This window comes from Ambystoma mexicanum, chromosome 4p, assembly GCF_040938575.1.
Source record: "Ambystoma mexicanum isolate Mex_15411 chromosome 4p, UKY_AmexF1_1, whole genome shotgun sequence".
NCBI lineage: Eukaryota > Metazoa > Chordata > Amphibia > Caudata > Ambystomatidae > Ambystoma > Ambystoma mexicanum.
The window spans coordinates 299,651,504-299,671,869 of record NC_090927.1 but is presented as its reverse complement, the minus strand read 5'-3'; the positions used below and the strand labels follow the sequence as shown (position 1 = coordinate 299,671,869).

The 20,366-nt window shown below is 51.0% G+C and overlaps 1 protein-coding gene across 2 annotated transcripts in view; it reads left to right on the top strand.

Annotated features, from left to right (window-relative positions):
* GCFC2 (GC-rich sequence DNA-binding factor 2) overlaps window positions 1-20,366 on the top strand; it is a 945,959-nt gene that overhangs the window by 330,690 nt on the left and 594,903 nt on the right. For both annotated transcript variants that reach the window (XM_069605850.1, XM_069605849.1), the window contains exon 7: window positions 3,615-3,801. In XM_069605850.1, the coding sequence (XP_069461951.1) occupies window positions 3,615-3,801 (187 nt within the window). The remainder of the gene's footprint in view (window positions 1-3,614; window positions 3,802-20,366) is intronic.

Here is a 20,366-nt window from a genome sequence, read left to right as displayed (position 1 = left end):
GACCTTCCCAGACAGATCTCTTCCTACTAGTTCTCCTTGTCGGATGAGCTAGGAATTCTATGCTGGAACAGTCTCTGGGGCGTTTTACAACAGTTTTTTACTGCCTTGGTTATTCGCCTTTGGGTGGGTAGCTGCTGCTGTCCAGCATCGTGTTGGGACACCAATCATCCCTCTCTATTGTGTGTGCCGTCCTGGTTCCCCACCTTCGGATCTTCACCCTGGCACAGTGTTCTGCTGGCTGGCTGCCCAGTCCTGCAGTTTGAGCTGCCAGAATCGACTTGGCTGGGTTCCTACAACTTCCTCAAGCCACCCTCACCTCTGGATTCACTCCTGACTGGTGGATCCTACTTTTTGGTAGGTTGTTTGTTCTCCTTTTCTGCTGTCTGTGTTACTGATGGTATAGGGTTCAAGTCCCTGGCTGTTCGGACCCTGTAAATTGTACATGGAACAGAAGCCTTGTACTTAGCATTTTTCTTTGGTTCTCCTAACTCGACATTTCGGGAACCTTCACTTTAGTAGCCACCATCCTGGTTTGGTGGGTTATTGGCTTTACATACCTAAAGTGATCTCTATGGTCTGCAGTAGACTTTTTTCCCATTGAGTCTCTATTTTCTCTTTACTTTCCATTGGTGCTGATTCTCATGTGCTGTATCTTCTCCTTGCACTGCTGCTTCTCAAACCTCACTCTGGAGCTCTTCTTTCGTTTGTCTACTTTGATGTCCACTGGGGTCCTTTGCTGCTAAATACACACCTGTAGTGGAGAAGGGAGGTGAAGCTTGCTATAATTGCAGGCCTGCCTATCGATTTTACCACATTTTCAATGGGGCTCTTTCTTCTACACAAAATAACTGCTACACATTACATTCTAAGGTACTTCGCTGAATAATGACATTTTGCCTGCATCTCGCTGATTTACAGAGGATATAGTTTAAAAAATAAGATCAGATAAAATGTGTTTTTTAAAAACGAATAATGAGCTCATTGATAGAAGATGGATCGGAAGTTAGTTCCAGAGGAGAGGTCCAATGACCGAGAATCTCTGTCCTGTAGTGATGAAGCTGTTGATGCACTTACAAAACCAGACTATCTTAAAAGTGATACGATGCAACGATAACCAATGCAGTGAACGTCAGACTTCGCAGGTGGAGTAAACCTTAGGTATATGAAAGAGAAGGCAAATTGCTGCAATTTGTAGTTGTTGTGGAAGATGATTAGGAAGCCGCATATAATGCTCTTGCATAATCAGGGCAGAATTTCACCAAAGCCCCGAGCACTATGGTGTGGGATGAATAAAGGAGATCGGATAGAATGAGCTGCATTAGGCGGAGGCAGAATAAGACCGATTTGACCACCTCTGTTGATTGTGTGGCTAGTTTTAATTCGGGCTCCCAAATGGTGACAAGATTTTTTATCTTTTAGGAATCAGTGGTTGCAAGGCCAAAGAGTGAAGAGGGAGAATGGTGCGACAAGATATATATGTAACAGTTGTGCAATGCCAAACTCGTATGTACATGCGTACACAAATCTAGGGCAGAATTGGTACTTTATCTGGATAAAGCTCTCTGTGGGCCAACGTAGATGCATCGGCCATCTCCACAGCCATCTGCATATATTTAAGCACTGCATACACCCATTAAAAATAAACAGAACTATTTTGGAGGACAGTGAACAGAAAATGCCTTAGCTCGGTATTTAGCTGCAGTGAAATGAAAGGGCAAAATCTAAACTGCACGTGGAATGGTACAGAAGTCTCCTGCCGTGGGTCTGGGGGTGGGGTTGGCAATCTCAATCAGATAATAGCATAGGCCCCTGTCTCCTGTTGCTGGTGTCAGCATTAAGAGCTCAGGAATGCCGCCATCATAGAACATGGTCGGAGAGAAAGCAGAATGGTGGAATTATATTTTCTGTAGAAATGCAGCCAGTACCACTTCATGGGGAAAGAGACTGAGAAAAAGCTAGGCCCCATGTTAAAATGGAGCGCCAACTAAGGCTGTGAGGAGAGAAGGGGTGAATGTTGAGCAATGTAGTAATATGTCTCACTTTAGTTGACCCTCATAAACCTGCTCACCACATGTTCTCAACTTAAACACTCTTAGTCACTTAGTCACTCTTAGTGGGAATGCCCTGTTCCTTAAATAAATACAAAATATGATGGTACTAATGAAAGACTATGTGTAATGTGTCTACCACCAAGTATGGAGCTTACATTGTAGGTTAGGTCATAACTGAATATTTACTCTGTGTATAACTTCAATATGCTCGACTGTATGTTATGTTTGTTTAACTGGAGTACTTCTGTTCACATCATCGATATGTGTGAACATGTATATTCTTGAGTATACAATGTGGTTTATTCTTTTGTGGTGACTATTGGAAATAACTGTCCCTCCCTGCTAGCTTTCCTCCTTCATGAAATTTAGCTTGACTGCTCTGCTGCAACTAAAAATGGAGAGCCCAAGTCTTTGGTTTTGGGTGACACACTGTACTAGCATTTGGTTGGATGTTTACAGAGCCCTCCCCAGAGGGTTGTGCAGAAATCTCCAAGTCACCATCAGCATTTGGTTTTCTAGGGCTTGATCCTGGAAGTTCTACCGCATGCTTTCTATGCCTTGTTCTTAGTTCAGGGGTGTTCTACAAAATCCACTTTCCACTCTCTTTTGATCTTCATCATGGTGGGTGCAGTGATGATGTGACAAAGACAGGCATAGCATTCCCTACTCAAACTCTACTACCCATGCCCCTACCTTGCCCAACTTCGCATTTGATGATCCTTTACTGCCTTTTCTGTCTCCCTTGCGACTCTTGGCTTTTAGGCTGGATATTCCTCCTACTAAAAGCACTTGGTGGCCATGGTGGACTCAGACCACTGATTAAGAAGTACATAAGGGTTTATTGAGAGCTGGGGAGCATGTGACCCCTGTATCCCTTTCCTGTTGAAAGTACATCTAGATGCAACTTTCACTTAATAGAGGGTTTCACGAATACATGTGTGGGGATCCACCCTTGACATAGCCTTTGGGGGAGACCCTTCTATGCACAGTTTGTAGGATTCCTGTCCATGGCCATCTATGATTCAGCAATAACGAACACCTGTATTCCCTCTCGTTTGCTCGACACATTTCACTGTTTAAACTTACTGAGGCTCTGTGGTTTTAGAGATAATCTGTGATCCCTCGCCCCAGGCAGTGTGCTGTCTTGCAGAGAGGGTTTCCTTGTGGTTTGGTTGCTTTTGGAGCACTCCTTGCCCGCTTCCTTCACTGGGTGGTTTTCAGATTTATTGTACTGTACGCGTTCGCATACTCCCCTGAGCTTTATTGTTCAATCCCACTGCAGCTAGGTCCTCCACCCTTGTCACTGTCCCAGTGCTTTTCTCTCAGCTGGGCTGCTGGCCCATGTCTCTCTCATTCTCCATGCACTGTAGTGAGCGACATATTCCCCTTCCTACCCCACACTTGATGAAAATCTGCTTAACACGCCAACCTACAGTACAATTATTTTTTGCCTCTACTCTGGTCTTCAGCTGTGGTACGTTTCTCTATAAGTGACTCAATTATGTGTTGAGCTCGGAGTGGTTCTTTTTCTAATTTTCCTTTACTGTTTAATTTTTAATTTAGGTTGGCTTCCTTTGAAGAAGTTCACCGTTCACACCAGCGGGAATATGAAAAAATGTCCTCTGATGTTGAAAGCTCAAAGAGCACGATAAACAAACTAGAAACTGCTTCAAATGCTGCATTACAATATACATTTTATAAGACTATGAAAATTTATGCGGAAAACCTGGCAGATTGTCTGAACGAAAAGGTGCGTTGCCAACAAAACCGTACACGTTACAATGCTTATGTTTGGCTACTAAAATCATTGTTGTGACCAAAAGTGATTATCTCTTCTTTTAATATTACTTGTTTGTACTATGTGATGTGATGGGCAAAGATCTGGGAATGTAACATTCTGATGGGCTTCCCGCCCAATTACAGCAGCTTCAACCATTGGAAATCGTTTTTACTTTGTTCAGTTTATTAGAATAGTCTATTTACCAAACTTATCAAAGAAAGGGATCCATCCCACCTCATCGAGCAAGTGGGTTAAAGACTCCATAGCATATGTGCATCAGACCTTTTATAAGCCGCTCTCGCTTGGTCAGCATTGTTGACCTTTTCCACTGCTGTGCCAAACAGGCTCTAGCTGCCACCATCATTGTACATGACTTGCATAAACCCCGAATTCCCATCATTTGCATCCTCAACTCCCATCAGAACAAATAGCGGGCAGTGATTGCCAACATCCCCATTCAACTCACTTATCCAAGTCAACACATCCTGCAGGTACCTTTGAACGTCCTTGCATTCCTACCACATACGCCAATAATCAGCCGTGGCAAAACCACATAGCAATGGGGCATATGGATACATAGGTAACACCCACTGCCAATACTCAGATGAATATACAAGTACCGATTGCAATCCCTGCCCCTCGCCAGTATCGTCCAGGTGAGAAATGTTACCAATTGAGACAGCCCTACTGCCCTAAGATCCTAGGGTTGGAGACCAACTAAAACCACAAAGTTACTGTTATGCTGGAAATGCCTCATGGAAGGACAGAGCCTCCTGGTCCTTGTCCTGCCAAATCTGTGTGTTTTCTCCTTATGTTTTATGCCACTGAGGTCCAGCCTGGACATCTGGCAGTGCAGCCGTTCATTTTATCTTTTGGTGAACACCCATGAGTGGGGGTACACCCTTGTACCCCTTGTGTGTTTTCGGGCACATGTGTGTTGCCCACAGAGCATTGTATGGGCTGGTGGCAGCTACATGCTGACTTGGCAGTGGCTCCGAGTGCCCTCCATTTTTGGGACACCAAGGCCCTGCCATAGGATTCAGTGGATTCCCGATAGAAGGCAAGATGGATCCTTTGGCCTCTTGGTTTCTATTGCCTTTTACCTTGTTTCCCAAAGTCCTGGGAAGCCCTGGCTCTATCCCTTCCTCCTGAATGGCTCTTGGGTGGAAACACCATATATGGCTCTGGGGCTGCCTCCTGTCAAGCTGACTGGAGCCTTCCCAGGGTCTGTGTGTTGTGGGTACAACCTAGGGGTGGGACCTTTGTGAATGAAGTTGGGAGTCCACTTACATTCTCTGTTAGTGTCTGGTTTCTGGGTGTAAGAAATGATGAATGAGACAGCCTTGACCGAAACTGACATGAATGCAGTGTAGTGTGCTGAAAGGCTGGGTACTTGCCCCAATCCACATTCTTTGTTATGGGTGTCTGGGTAGAGTGAATGGCCTGGCTGCCTGTGAGCCAGATTGGCTGCCTACATGAAGGCCCTTCTGTGTGATTGGCTGACTGAGCCTGGCTCAGCCAGCGTGAATGGGGAACAGATGTGTATATCTGCGGACCTCTCACGTACCAATTTGTTGAGAAGCTGAAGCAAGAAGCCGTTCCTTGAAGCCCAGTTGGAGGAGAAGTCTGCTGCTGCAAGTTCTTCAAGTAATCCGAAAGCTGTTGTGTCTGCCAAGAACTGATCCAGAGAGGATCTGCAAAGGCGACCACTCCCCGAGCTACGAGGACCATCGCGGAACCTGCTGCTCTTCATAGAAGTATCCTGAAAGCCATTCCTGTGTGCCTGCCATCCGGAGAAGGGGTCTTTGAAGTCGAGAAGGGGAGCGCTGGACATCTTGAGCCAGAGAAGTCCATTGGTGTCACCCAGGGTCCGGAGGTGCGTTTCGTGACCACTGAAAGCCGTTGTAGTTTACCACCTAAAAGAGGGGCCCTGACATAGTGCTGCTGGACACCCAGAGCTGTGAAAGTTCCAAACTGCCTAAAGAACATTTGAAAGGACATCCTTGCCATCACCACTGACTACTTTTTCCCACCGCAGAGAGTCGCTGGGTGCAGTGGAAGGTCCACCGGTGGGTTTCCCGCCACCAGAAGCTAATGAAGAGGCCGTGAAGGTCCTGACTTAGTGAGGGTCCGAGGTCCGGTCGAGTCAATGTCGCCAGAAGCCATCCAGAGGTCGTGCTGCGGCTGCAGCACCGAAGAACCGAAAGTCGGAAAACCACAATATTCCATAACCCTTCACCAAAAGTGACCTATGCACCCGTGCCGCCAGAAGTCATCCAAGGGTCTCAGTGGTCTTTCTTTCATCTGCCAAGCCTTAAAGGAGCCCATAGCAAGTTCATATTGACAGGATTTTGGCAGTCTGAGAAATCTTTGACCAAAGGCGAGCATTGCGAAGAGCCAAACTGCTGCACTTCAGTAAAACTTTGGTTCTTTTTTTCTTCTGGTAATTGTAATTTTTTATTTGTAAAGCGCTTATACACAAGTGAAGTGCTTCAAAGCGGGAAGGGAACAGGGGAATACAGAGTCATTCTTAGTCCTTGAAGTTTCCGAATGATCTAACAAAAATGACTAGTATACAAGGCCTGATGCCGTTACTACTAGTGAAGTGCATGATAGGAAGGAAGGCGAACCGGGGAGTAGAGGGAGGAGACTTACAATCCATAGACTACCATACTAGGCCAGTGACGTTTCAGATAGTGCAAGTGCATGACAAAAAGTGTGGTGATGGGGGAGGAGGAAAAGAAGAAACAGAAATAAAACTACGGTACTATGCCAGGCAGGCTAGGCCTAGTGCATTCTATGTAATGTAAGTGCACAGACAGGAAGTGTAATGGAGGGGAACAAGGGCGCCCATTCAAGCAGTGCCCTAGGTTAAGTGCAGAGAGGTTACCCTTCATATGGAATGAGTTCCGGAAGTGCAGTAGTGGTGAGCGGAGTGCAGAGGCCCGGGGGCAAGTGCAAAGACTGTCGGGGGCGCCTGTGACATGTAAGGCGCTCTGTAGGTGCACCAAGCGACCAGTCGGTAAAAACGGAGCAGAGTTAAGGAAGAGAAGGAGGAGGGAATGGAGAGGAGATTAGCAAGGGAAGGGGAGAGAAAAAGGAAGAGAAGAGGAAGGTCTTAAGAAGTTTCCAGAACTTAAGGAGATCAGGCTCAAGACGGAGAGATGCAGGGAGGATGTTCCAGAGGGAAGCACCTGCTGAGAATCAAGATCTACCCCCAAATCTCTGTTTGGAAAAATGATTCACCCGCAAAGAGTTGGAAGAGGACGCGCTGAGGGCTCTAGAATTATAGTATTTAGGGAGAGCAAGTTATATAGAGTGTGGGCCCCGGCCCCAGAAGGCCTTGTGGACTATGCAGAGTGTCTTGAACTTGATCCTTGCAGCCACGGGGAGCCAGTGGTGGGATTTCAGTGCTGGAGAGATGCAGTCCCTTGGCGTGAGGCCAAGGATACATCTTGCAGTCTGTTCTGGATGAGTTGTATAGGTCGGAGGGTAGAAGTAGGCGGCTTGAGAAAGAGACTGTTGCAGTAGTCCAGTCTAGAGAGGACCATGGCTCTGTAGACGGTAAGCCTCTGGGGTGAAAGTGAGAAAAGGTAGTATACCTCTGAGGAAGTGCAGCTGGTAGTGGGACTTTTTAGAGATGTCCGAGATGTGAGAGGAGAAAGAGATAGTGGAGTCGGAGATAACCCCCAGATGTTTTGCCTCACTTGTGGGTGCATGGCCAAGGGAGGTCGGCCAGAGTGAATGTGGGAAGGCGGGAGCAGGGGTCGCAATGAGGACGATCTGTCTTGCTGGCATTAAGACAGATCGTTCGCAGCACACCAAGACTGAATTGGGGACAGCAAACCAAGACAGTTTTGCTTAAACCGTTCCAGGACCACTTAGATTCATTTCTCATTACGCTCTTTTCTCCAGCATGGAGTCTGGCATGGATTCACACCAGGCTGAAATCCTCAATTTAAAAAACAAAACAAAAAAAACCTGTTTCACTTTCACTTACAAACTGTATTTCTCCTGTAAACCAATCACTGTGCTCTGGGTCATACTGCCCCCAGCCAATGACCGTCCTCTTCCTAAGGCCCTCCTCAGGCAGCCATCTTAAGATTTTTACTGCACGTTCAAGTGTTGAGAGTCCTCTAGTTTTGCTCTGTTAGCTACAGTTTTTTAAATTTTTCGACTAAAAAAGTTTTTTGTCAAAAATGAACCTGTATGCTCTTCTCTCCATTGGCCGACAGCAGGGACCCGTTTGTCAGTGAATTTCGGTGCCCCTCGAGGGCAATGATTGAAGTTTCCAGAAGGCCATGAGGCCAACTCCATACCTCCAGCCATGAAGGAAGAGAAGAAGGAAGGCTGATCCCTTGCCAAGCTATGCACCAAATGCTGACTACGGAACATGTTTGTGGAGGACAAACCCCTTCAGTGCCTCTACTGTCTTCATCCAGACAACAAAGAAAGAGTGCAAGATCTGCCCCGGCTTCTCCAAGAAAACGATGAAGGATAAACACAGTAGACTGGCAGCGTGGCTTAACGCCAAGGCCTCTGCCCCTTGCCCCAAGCAGGGTCATGCCTCACCCAGGACCGGCCAGTCCAAGGAGCAGGCTTATAAGTCCTTTGAGGGAGCCCCATCTGTGGGGGTCCAAGAAAAGGCCAAGAGCACCGTTCAACCCGGCTAAACTGCGGGAGAAGCCTGAGAAGCCCGGGACTGAGGAAAAGGTGGCCGCCCTGCCCAAGAAGGCTCAGGCGGTGCAGGAGTAATCTTTAATGATTGAGCTGGTGGCGGCGGCTCTCTCGAAGGCCAAAGGGGCTGACCCTGTGAAGGGGCGGACCCTGTGAAGGGGCGGAGGCAAAGCCTGCTGGCACGCCAGAGTAGAGAATGCCATCTTGGATTCCGGCCTCCGCCCCTCAGGTGCCAAACCGGGGGTGGGGGGGTGATGAAGTCCCAGGCCAGCCACAGGCCAAGCCCCACGCCATGGAAGTTTCGTCGACGGAAGACGAGGACCTGCAGTCCCTGCACACGGTTCACAGGGAGGTGGATGATGACGGAGGCGGCAATGCCAACTACGCGGGTCATAGTGTTCTGACCACGCCAGCCCAGCTGAGAGATGTATCCCTGGACATCGTATCGACCCTACTCCTAGGATTGATAGGTTCCTGCGACCCCTGATCAGCCTCAAGAGGAAGCGCCATCCGACGCACCAGTATCAGCCTCCACATCTGTGTCGGGTGACCTCACCCCGGTAGAGACTGGGACGGATACAGCAATAACAGACGATATCGTCACAGCGGCCCGATCTCTGCAACAGAGGACATCCCCACCGGATGAGGTGGGGTCATTTCATTCCATGGTCTCCAAAGCTTCTGAGCTTTCCAGTTTATGCCTGAGGAAACCAAGAAGGAGGGTTTCCTGTACCAAAGCCGCGTGGCCAAGAGGTAGACCATCATGGCAGTAACCCTCCTGGACGACGTGTGGGAGAAGGGTCTGCCCCTCTTGAAGAATCCTTGCACGGCCCCGGCCAAGCAGGATAGACTGGAGAAAAAGTACTTGGTGCCGAAGTCCACACGCAGGTGCCTACAGTCGCAACCATTGCTGAACTCAGTAGTTTTGGCAACCACGAGGAAGAGGTAATCGCACCCTTCGTCATCCTCAGTCCCTCCGGACAGCGAGGGGAAGGATATTTACACTGCAGCGTCGACCATTAAGGCGCCCAACGCACTGGCGATCCTGGTCAGGTACGACTGGGAACTGTTGTACAAGCTGGGTCCTATTCTGGAGTGCCCTACCAATGATAAAAGGATGGAGGCAATCGCCCTCTTCCAGGAGGGAGAGGTAGCTTCAGACCATGCCATCAGTGGCGCTGGACATCGCCGCCACAGGGTTCCGGCAGATGGGGAATGGTGTCTGCCTCCGTCGTCAAGGCTGAAGGCCACAAATTTCCACCAGGAAGTCCAGGTGAGGGTACTGCACATGTCCTTCAATGGTGATAACCTCTTTGGGAAGGCCGTCGGCGAGTCCTTGCAGGCCATCAAGGCGGATACGGAGACGACCTGTGCCCTGGGCACTCTTTAGCAACACCGCTCTTCATTTCGTGCCTTCAGAGGGAAGTCGGGCAGGTCGACAAAAGTTTTGCACGACCCAGGAGGCCTACAGAGGCTGTTCCAAAGCTTACGGTCAGCGTCGCCGTCCCCCTCAAGCCAGGACTCCAGCCAAGACATTGGGCCCCACCCATGCACCCCGGTGGGAGGCCGGATGATGGGATTCGTCAGCGAGTGGGAGAAGATGTCCACCGACAGATGGGTGATGGATGCTCTAGTCCATAGACATACCCTGGAGTTTCACAAGTGTCTCCGGATCCCGCCGGTGGCCCAGCAGGAGCAGCACTTCCCTCAACTCTTGGAGGAGGTACAGGCCATGCTACAAAAAGGGGCGATATAGCTAGTTACAAGACAACTCTGGGGCTTCGGAATCTATTCCAGATACCTTTTAGTCGAAAAGAAAACCAAGGGCTGGCGGCCCATCCTAGACCTGCGGCATCTCAAGTCCCAAAAATCCAGGATGGTCACGTTGCAGCGTGTGCTCGGCCAACTGGAGGAAGGAGAATTCATGACGTCGATGGACCTGTAGGAGGCCTACTTCCACGTCCCCATTCACGAGAAGCACTGCAAGTTCCTTTGCTTTATAGTGCAGGGCCAGAACTACCAGTTCAAGGCCCTCCCCTTCGACCTGAAGTTGGCCCTCAGTTGTTCACGAAGTGCCTGGCGCCGGTGGCGGCCCATCTGCCTCTAAGGGGAATACACGTGTACCTGGACAACTGGCTCATTTGGGCCAATTTGCAAGAGTTGGCCATCAGACACACGGTGACGACTGTCCAGCTGCTGATGGCTCTGGGATTCTACATCGATTATCTGAAGTCCTGCTTGACGCCATCGCTGAACGCGCTGTGCCTAGGAGCCAGACTCCATACAGTCTCCTGACTAGCCTCACCCTCGGAGGAGAGGGTAGCTGCCATCCTGGCTAAAGTGCAGCGTCTATTGTCACTGAAGACCGCCACAGTGCAGACCATCATGTCGCTTCACGGCATGATGTCTTGCATCTACCTTATCCGGCTCCGCAGGTTACGGATGCAACCTCTTCAGCAGTTCCTGGACGCTCGTTGGGTTTAGGTGTTCGGAAGCTTTGCGGACAAGATCCCGCGCGACGAAGTGTTCAGTCTGGCGATACGGTGGTTGGGCGTTCACTCTGTTGCCTGGGGCACAGGTTTCCAAAGCCCCCCGTACTAGGAGACAGTCGCCACAGATGCTTCCCTGGAAGCCAGGGGAGCCCACACCGGACGTTGGCACACCAGAGGCCTGTGGCAGGCAGAGGAGAAGGATCTCCACATCAATATCCTGGAGCTGCGGGCAGTGTCTGGGCCCTCAAGTCATTCTTTCCGTCTCTGAAGGGCAAATTGGTGGGGATCTTCACGGACCACACCCCCACAATGTTGTCCATCAGGAAGCAGGTGGGCAGTTGGTCCCCAGTGCTCTCCAAAGAGGTGCAGGACTTGTGGCACTGGGCTGTCGGACAATAGATGTTCACCGGCCCTTTTCACCTGGCGGGAGTCGAACACCATCGCCGACTCCCTCAGCAGGGAGTTGCGCTCCTGCCACGAGTGGGAACTTCGGCAGGACCCGGTGGACCGCATCATCAAGTCGGGCAGGCCCCCGATTGATCTGTTTGCGACGGCGGCAAACTCCAATTGCCCGAAGTTTGCCAGCAGATACCACCAACCGGAGAGCATGGAGGATGCGTTCTCGTGGGGGATGCGTTCTCGTTCCCGTGGGAAGGCCGGTTTCGAGGGGATTGGGTCCTCCGACGTATTCCAGATCTATGACATGTAATCACCACAGCTGTGCTGCTTCGGAAACTTTTTCCTGCGTCGATGACCTCGATGCGCCGTCGTCGAGGACCTCCTCTGACGTCATCCGATGTGATAAGTAGGACGCACGACGCCCGTAGCCTCAGTTCCGTTTTTTCCGCGAACGTGTTGCTTCGTGAATCTCGGTTGCGCCTCGACTCTTTGGAGTTCTGTTCTTCTCGGTTCTTCGAACCTGTTCGTTTTGTGAAATCCTTCGTGTGAAGATGTATTCTACTTCGTCTTCAACCCCGCGTCCGGGCTTCAAGAAGTGCGGGGAGTGTGGGTCCAAGATGTCGGTGAAAGACTCGCACAACGCCTGCCTCTGGTGCCTCAGGGAGGCCCACGACACGGATGACTGTATCGACTGCCTGTCGCTCACGTCCAAAGCCTTAGGCGAACGTAAGAAGAAGTTGTCGGTAGGTCGGGTGTCCAAGCCCCGGAAGTCGAAGTCTGCGGGGCTTTCGACGGATGATTCCAGGGGTGACTCTCTGCGTCATCGTCGGAAGTCTCCTGGGTCTCCTTCTAGGAGTCGGTCTCGCCACTCCTCAGCCTCTTCGAGGCATTCTCGGAAGCGCCGACCCCGGTCGTCTTCCAGGTCCTCTTCGGAGGACTCTGCCCCGCACGTCGCTTACCCCACCAGCCTTGCGACGCCGGAGGAATGGGCTTCCTTCGGGAAGAAAATGCTGGCGATTCTTGAGTCGCAGGGTACTAAGCTGTCCGCGCCCCCGAGTGGGGGTCGGTCGTGAGAGGTCGAGAGACACCGCTCGCAAGAGTGGTCGCCACGAGTCACGGGAGAGGTCCCGTTCGGACAAGGAGACTCGTTCTCGACGTACCCGTTCCAGGTCCCGGTCCTCGACGCGTTCGAGACCGTGTGCACCTGTGAGGTCTTCGAGGAAGACATCGACGTCTGAGGCGTCGAGGGCTTTCTCGAGGCTCCGGCTTGTGTTGCGTTAGCGGCTGAACATATTCCCGAAGGGGACGAACGGGATGGTTTCCTTGCTATGGTCCAGGATGGTAAGGATGCCATGTGTGAGTCCATTCAGTCGGGTTTGGACTTAGCTGAATGCGTCAGTAGGTCCATGGTGGCGAGCACCGTGATACGCAGGTTTGCGTGGTTGCGGAAGTCGGGGTTTGCTCCTGATGTGCAGTCCCGGCTCTTCAACATGCCCTTTGACGGTGAACACCTTTTTGGCAGCAAGGTTGACGAGAGCCTTGAGAGGTTGCAGACCTCAAAAGCTGCAGCGAAGTCGTTGGGCGCTGCAGTCCGCCAACCTCCGCCTTTTCGTCCTAGGGGACTGCAGTGGAGGGGTGGTTCCTTTCGCTATTACTCATCCTTCAGTAAAGCGAGAGGGGCTGGCAGTCAAAGAGGCCAACGCAGGGGTACCAGAGGTGGACGACAGGGTACCCGTGGTGCCAAGGCCGCTCGGGCAGTTGCCTCTTTGCCCTCAGGTAACGCCGCAGCCGCTCCCACTCAGTCATGAGGCCATGTCCCATGGTTCGCCGGTTGGGGGAAGGCTGGCGCAGCATCTTGTAGAGTGGCAAGCCATTACTTCAGATGTGTGAGTTCTGGAGATCATAACCCACGGCTACTGTCTTCCCTTTCGGCACAGGCCTCGCGACAATCCACCGGGGAACCTCTCTTTGCAGAGTCCGGATCCGCTCCTTGCGCAGGAAATTCAAGCCCTGCTGGAGAAAGGCGCCATAGAACTGGTGCCTATAGCGGAGAGGAACAAGGGATGGTATTCCCCTTATTTTTTGATTTCGAAGAAAGACGGGGGATTGAGACCCATCATGGACTTGCGCGGTTTGAACAAACTCCTCAGGAAGGACAAGTTCAAGATGGTTACTCTCTCTCAAGTCCTTCCTGCCCTTCAGCTTCAGGACTGGTTGGTGTCACTTGACCTCAAGGATGCTTACTTCCATGTGCCGATCCATCCCAAGCACAAGAAGTACCTGAGGTTCGCGGTTGGCGACTCGCACTTTCAGTTTCGGGTCCTGCCGTTTGGATTGACCTCCGCTCCGAGGGTTTTCACCAAGCTCATGGTGGTGGTGGCAGCGCATCTCAGGCAAGGGGGGATTCACGTCTACCCCTACCTGGACATTTGGTTGACCAGGGGGAGCTCTTCCGAGCAAGTCCTGGATCATCTGTCCGTCACCTGCCACTCCCTTCACAGGCTGGGCTTCTCCCTCAATTTACAGAAGTCTCATTTGACGCCAACACAGTGGCTCCAGTACATCGGAGCAGTGCTCGACACTTCCCTGGGGCAGTGTTTTCCTCCCCAGGTGAGGGCTTTTCACATTCAGCAGATGGTGCACAAGTTTCAGCATGCCCAGACGCTCCCAGCGTTCGAGTTCTTGAGGTTGCTCGGCCTCATGGCATCCTGCTTTCTTCTGGTGCCAGAGGCTCGCCTGCGGATGAGATCTTTGCAGTGGGCACTCAAGATGCAATGGTCGCAGTCCTCCGGCAGGATGTCGGACACGGTTCAGGTGCCGCCCTCGGTCGCCCGGGACCTTCTGTGGTGGGCCTTCGAAGGCAACTTGATGCAGGGGGCTCCATTTTGGCTTCCCTGGCCGGAGGTGACGATCGTGACGGATGCATCCCTCACGAGATGGGGAGCTCATGCCAACGGGCTGACAGTCAGCGGTCGTTGGTCTCCGTCGGAGTCCAGACTCCATATCAATCTGTTGGAGCTGAGGGCCGTCAGGCTAGCCCTGAAGGCTTTTCTGCCGACTGTGCGAGGAAAGAGTGTCCTGATCCTGACGGACAACACAGTGGCCATGCACTACCTCAACAAAAAGGGGGGGGGCAGGGTCACTTCCTTTGTGCAGGCAGGCGATGCAGCTCGAGTTCTGGGCCATCCAGCAGGAAGTTTCGATCTCGGCAGTTCATCTGGCCGGAGACGAAAACGTGACGGCGGACGCTCTGAGCAGGCAGAGCGTGATCTCTCACGAGTGGGAGTTGGCTCGGGAGATTCTCCTGGAGATCTTCGCCCTTTGGGGAACCCCTCAAGTGGATCACTTCGCCTCCAGTGTCAACCGGAAGTGCGAAAGGTTTTGCTCGCGGGAATTTCCTCCAAAAGTAGCCTTAGGAGACGCGTTCGTGGTGGAGTGGTCATTCCCGCTGCTGTACGCGTTTCCTCCAGTCCCCGTCATCCCGCAAGTGCTGCGGAGGTTGCGGAAGTTCGGTTCCCGGATGATCCTCATTGCCCCGGCGTGGGCTCGGAGGACGTGGTACCCGGACCTTATCGACTTGTCCATCTGCCCTCCCCGTCGTCTTCCCTACCGAGACGATCTGCTCTCACGGGAGGGGGGGGGGGTCAGGTTCTCCATCCAGAGGTCAGATCCCTCAACCTTCACGCTTGGCTTCTGAAAGGTTGAGGTATAAGGATTGGGACCTCCCTGAAGACGTGATGGAGGTGTTGCTTTCGGCCCGAAGGCCAGCAACAAAGTCTCTGTACCGTTGGCGTAAGTTCTGCGACTGGTGCGGAGTTCAGAATGTGGATCCTTTTGCATGTGACATCCCCATGGTTCTGTCCTTTTTACTTTCTTTGGCCCACAGGGGCTTGCAAGTGGGTACCATTAAAGGTTACCTGGCGGCGCTGTCCATCTTTAAGCGCTCGTCTGAAGAGTGTTCTTACTTTAAAATCCCTTTAATTTTACTGTTTCTGAAAGGGCTCACTAATGTGTTCCCTCCGTAACCTTTCCTGGTGCCCGGTTGGGATTTAAACCTTGTTCTTAAGTTTCTTATGGGTGCTCCGTTTGAGCCTTTACATTTTTGCCCTTTGAGGCTGTTAACTCTGAAAACTGTGTTTTTAGTTGCGGTTACTTCTGCTCGCAGAGTGAGTGAGTTACAGGCACTTTCAGTTAAGCCGCCCTTCACTGTATTTCACAAGGACAGGGTTGTCCTCAGAGTTCGTCCTTCTTTTCTTCCGAAGGTAGTGACGGAATTTCATTTGGCCCAGAAGGTTGTTCTTCCGGCATTTTATCCTCCTCCGCATCCTGGTAAGGAAGAGGAGAGGCTCCATAGGCTTGATCCTAGGAGAGCTTTAAGCTTTTATGTTTCACGCATGTCCCGGGTCAGAGTGGACGATCAACTCTTTATTGGTTACGCTGGAAAGCGTTTGGGGCAAGCTGTGACGAAACAGACTTTGTCTCGCTGGATTATTTTGGCCATCTCGGAGTGTTACCGCTTGGCAGGTAAGGACCCACCGGCTGGCTTGCGGGCCCATTCTACCAGGGGTATGGCTGCGTCTACTGCCCTGCAGAGGGGTGTTCCTATTCGCAACATCTGTGATGCAGCCACCTGGGCTTCAGTACATACATTTGTACGTCACTATTCCCTCGATTCCATCCGAGGACAGGATCTGGCCTTTGGCAAGGCGGTCCTTTGCTCTGCTATTTGATTGGCAATTCTAAATTTTGATTCTAAATTATTTCCCTCCTCCTTGCTCTGGTACTGCTTTGGGAGTCTGTCATAGATATGGAATACGTCGGAGGACCCCAATCCCCTCGAAGAACAAGTTACTTTCTTTCCTGGTAACGTTCTTTCGATGGGATGGTCCGACGACGTATTCCATATCGCTCCCGCCCTGCCTTCCCCGGTGCAGAATTTCTTTTGCGATTGCAGCTTACGTTCCGCAAGGCTTTATGTCTGACTGGCAGTTGACTAATGTCTCACATTCTGGCGGAAAAAACTACAACTGAGGTTACGGGCGTCGTGCGTCCTACTTATCACATCGGATGACGTCGGACGTCGGAGGAGGTCCTCGACGACGGCGCATCGACGTCATCGACGCAGGACGCAGACGCCGAAAAAAGTTTCCAAAGCAGCACAGCTGTGGTGATTACATGTCATAGATATGGAATACGTCGTCTGACCATCCCATCGAAAGAACGTTACCAGGTAAGAAAGTAACTTGTTCTTCTGTATGCGTTTCCTCCATTGCCTCATTCATCAGTCAACTCAAATAGTGCCGATCTCATTGCTCCATCGTGGCCGACGTAGATTTGGTACCCGGGCCTTCTCAGCCTGTCAGCATCGCCTTCGGTCAAGCTGTCGGTGGGTGCGGATCTGCTCACCAAAGAAGGAGGCGCAATCCCAGGATCGCTTGAACCTGACGATTTGGCTTCTGCAGACCTAGAATTTGGACGATACGATTTCCCAGCGGACTGCAAGGAGATCCTTGCCAAGGCCAGAGTGTCGTCGACACTTTAATTCTAAGGTCACAAGTGGAAGCTTTTTGCTATGTGGTGCCGGTCACCTCTCAGAAGATCACCTCTCCGAGGGTCACAGCCCCGCAGATTCTTCCATACTTGTCTTTGGCCAAGGCGGGACTGGCGCACGCCTCCATCAAGGTGCATCTGGTGGCTATCTCCCACTACACCAGGTATCCAGGAAGATCTTCTTTGGTCCCACCGTCTCTTCAAGGAGTTCCTCAAAGGACTGTTTCGATCTTTCCCGCCGGTGAAGGCCTCTGACCTGGCATGGGAACTCAGCATGGTGCTGACGAGGCTCATGAGGGCCCCCTTTGAGCCTATGCATCGGGCCCCTCTCAAGTTCCTCTTGTGGAAGACGGCTTTCCTTGTGGCCATCACCTCTGCCAGGAGGGTGGGTGATGTCCAGGCCCTATCCTGCAAACAGACATACCTGACTTTCCACAAATCAGGGTTGGTGCTACAGACGCACCCCTCCTTCCTGCTGAAGGTTTTGTCCGAATTCCACCTCAACAAGCCTTTGCTGTTACCTGTGTTTTTTCTGAAGCCTTCATCACAGGCTGAAAGGGCCTTTCACTCACTGGATGTTGCTCATGCTCTAAAGTTCTATGTGGCAGGCACAAAGAGTTTTCGGAAGACTTCTCAGCTGTTCACGAACTTTGCTCCTGTGAACCATGGGAAGGCCTTGTCCAATGCTTCCATCTCAAGGTGGCTCTCCGGGTGCATCACGCACAGTAATTGGTTGGCCAACTGACCGCTGCCCGGCCGTCCGAGAGCTCACTCGACCAGAGCGATTGCTTAGACGACTGCATTCCTGTCTGGTGTGCCCCTGCTGGACATCTGCAGGGCTGCTACGTGGATGTCCACTCACACCTTTAGAAGAATCTACTTCGTTGGCAGGGATTCCAGTGAGGAGTCCAGAGTCGGCCAAGCAGTGCTACGCAACCTGTTCGTTTGAAGTGAGGCTGTTCCGGAGGTAAGAGTAATTGCTTTTATTGTGCCTTGCTACCTCCCGTGGTTGTGTAATGTTGTACTGCTATGCATTCTTTATTCATGAGCATGTGAATCCATGCCAGACTCCATGCTGGAGAAGGAACAAGTTACTTACCTGTAAAAATTGTTTTCCAGAATGGGTCTGGCATGGATTCACATGCAAACTCTCCCTCCTACCCCTCTGCGGCTCTTCTTGGTCATACTGCCACTTTAAATGCTTACCAAATCTGAAGATGGCTGCCGGAGGAGGGGCTTAGGGAGAGGACTGTCATTGGCTGGGGGCAGTATGACCCAGAATACAGTGATTGGTTTAGAGGAGAAATACAGTTTGTAAGTGAAAGTGAAACTTTTTTTTCTTTACTGAGGATTCACAGCCTGACTGGGAATATTCACGAGCATGTGAATTCATGCCAGACCCATGCTGGAGAACAATAGTTACAGGCAAGTAACTTGTTCCTTACTTTCACTTCTGCCTCTTCTTGGCTGGATACCTTACAGAGACCTTCGATAGAGCACACTTGTGGTGTTAGACCACTCTGCCACTGGTATTGTATCTTTTCACTGTTTAAGTTCAAACATCCATAAGCTATTTAGCTTTCCTTGCGTCTTTCATCAAATGCGTTCCCAATCTTCGTTGTTGCGCTCTTTATACAATGTTGCTGCTTGCAACTTTGATTTCAACACAGACCGGTCTTGCATTGGTCTCCCCATCTCACCGGCTGTGTTGATCTTTCTGGTGCTGCTTTGATCTTGGAGCTGCTTTGATCTTGGAGCCAAGGATGGTACCACAGCGGCTGCTGCTCCTCCCTGACTCGGTCAGCCGTGCAGGAGGGCCCGGGTATCTCCGACACACAATGCAGGATTCTTCACTCTGCTTTCCTGGCCTTATGCTCTTAACTCTGAAGTACTCTTGAAAGTAACAGTTTATTGCCGAAAAGGCCAAGGGTATCTCCCTCATTAAGCACCCTTCTTGATTTGCCATCTTTCTTCCCTCGTTCAGCTTCTGTCTGGAAAATACTGTTGCTTTGTGTGCTTTGCCTCACCCAGAGTGTTCTCTCGTGCTCCGCCTTTTATAAGTGTGGGGGAAGTTTAATGGAAGTCAGGTGTGAGTGTTTACCAGTAATTGCCTGACCATAGTAGTGGGACAAGTCTGGTACACTGCTAGAGTGTGTCTGTTTTCTCCCAGAGCAGGCTGTCCGTCTGAAAGTGTTTGTGCAGAGAAAGGGGCGAGGGGTAAAGTTCCCACATATCCTACCTGGTAGGATGGGGTAAAGGTGTTACAGGCAGGGGGACACTGCGTCTCGCCATCCGGTGTCCCACTCCTCGAAGACCCCTAACTCAGGTGATCCTCCGGCAATGGTCCACCCCCAGGGTCTGGATCCAAAAGCGATGGCCATGCCCTGGCCACCTCAGAGAGACCCACTCTTCGGGACTAGTGGGTGAGACACCTTCTGGTTTCTCGCATACCTCAGTGGATGGGAACCTTTTTACTCTTTTTATGGGTGTCATAATATATATAAAATGTATCACCTTTCTCCTTTTAACTGTAACATTTGTTACAGGGACAAGCTTACCTTTAATGGCTCGTGGCAGTGAACTTTCTAACTAATTTGCTGCACCTTTACATCAGGCTGTTTCAACAGCCCTGTTAAAGGCACCCATGGGTGCTCATTTAACAAAAGTGGCGCCAGTCTTCTTTTTTTGCCATTTCAATTTTTGTTGTCCTTTCCTGTTCCTTCCCCTGACACCCAGGGCTAGGAAATCCTTTGTGTTAACTTTATCTTCGGTGAGAGACCTCTGTCAAGCCCACCCAGGCTCCATAGTGTCTTTAAAGGCAGGAAGAGCGGGAGGAGTCCAAAACTCTGCAGCACTTTGTCTTCCAGCCCGCCTGTGAGAATCCAGTTCAAACTGGGCAGCTGGCTGTCCTGAAAGGACTGCTAACTGCCCAAGTTTGAATGTTGCATGACTGTTCGAGTGGCTGGGTTCCTGCATAAAAGTCAGATCCTGGAAGCTGAAGAGATAGTCGACCACTAGAACCAAAATTGAAGAGAAAGATGAAGAATCTGCAGCTTAGATGATTTCCATCGACCAGAGAGCCTGCTCTGTAACCGGAGCCTGATCTAGCCCTTCCTTCCAGTTGACCTGGGTACTCTGAAAACGAAGACCCTGACCCAGATCCTGGTGTGAGACCCACTAGACTCAAGAAGACCTGCATTTTGAGCCACCCCACGTTGTACTGCAACCTTGCGGGCTGCGATATCCCAATACCTTGGGACCTCGAGCCATCTGGCGGTACACAGTCTTCTGAATTTCGAACCTCGCTGAAACTCTGTGGGCATCCTGCTGGATCTCCACAGGCTCGATTCAAGTATGAAAAGTCCCCTTACCAGAGTGCTGGATCTTACACACGATGAGAATCCGACCAGTGATATT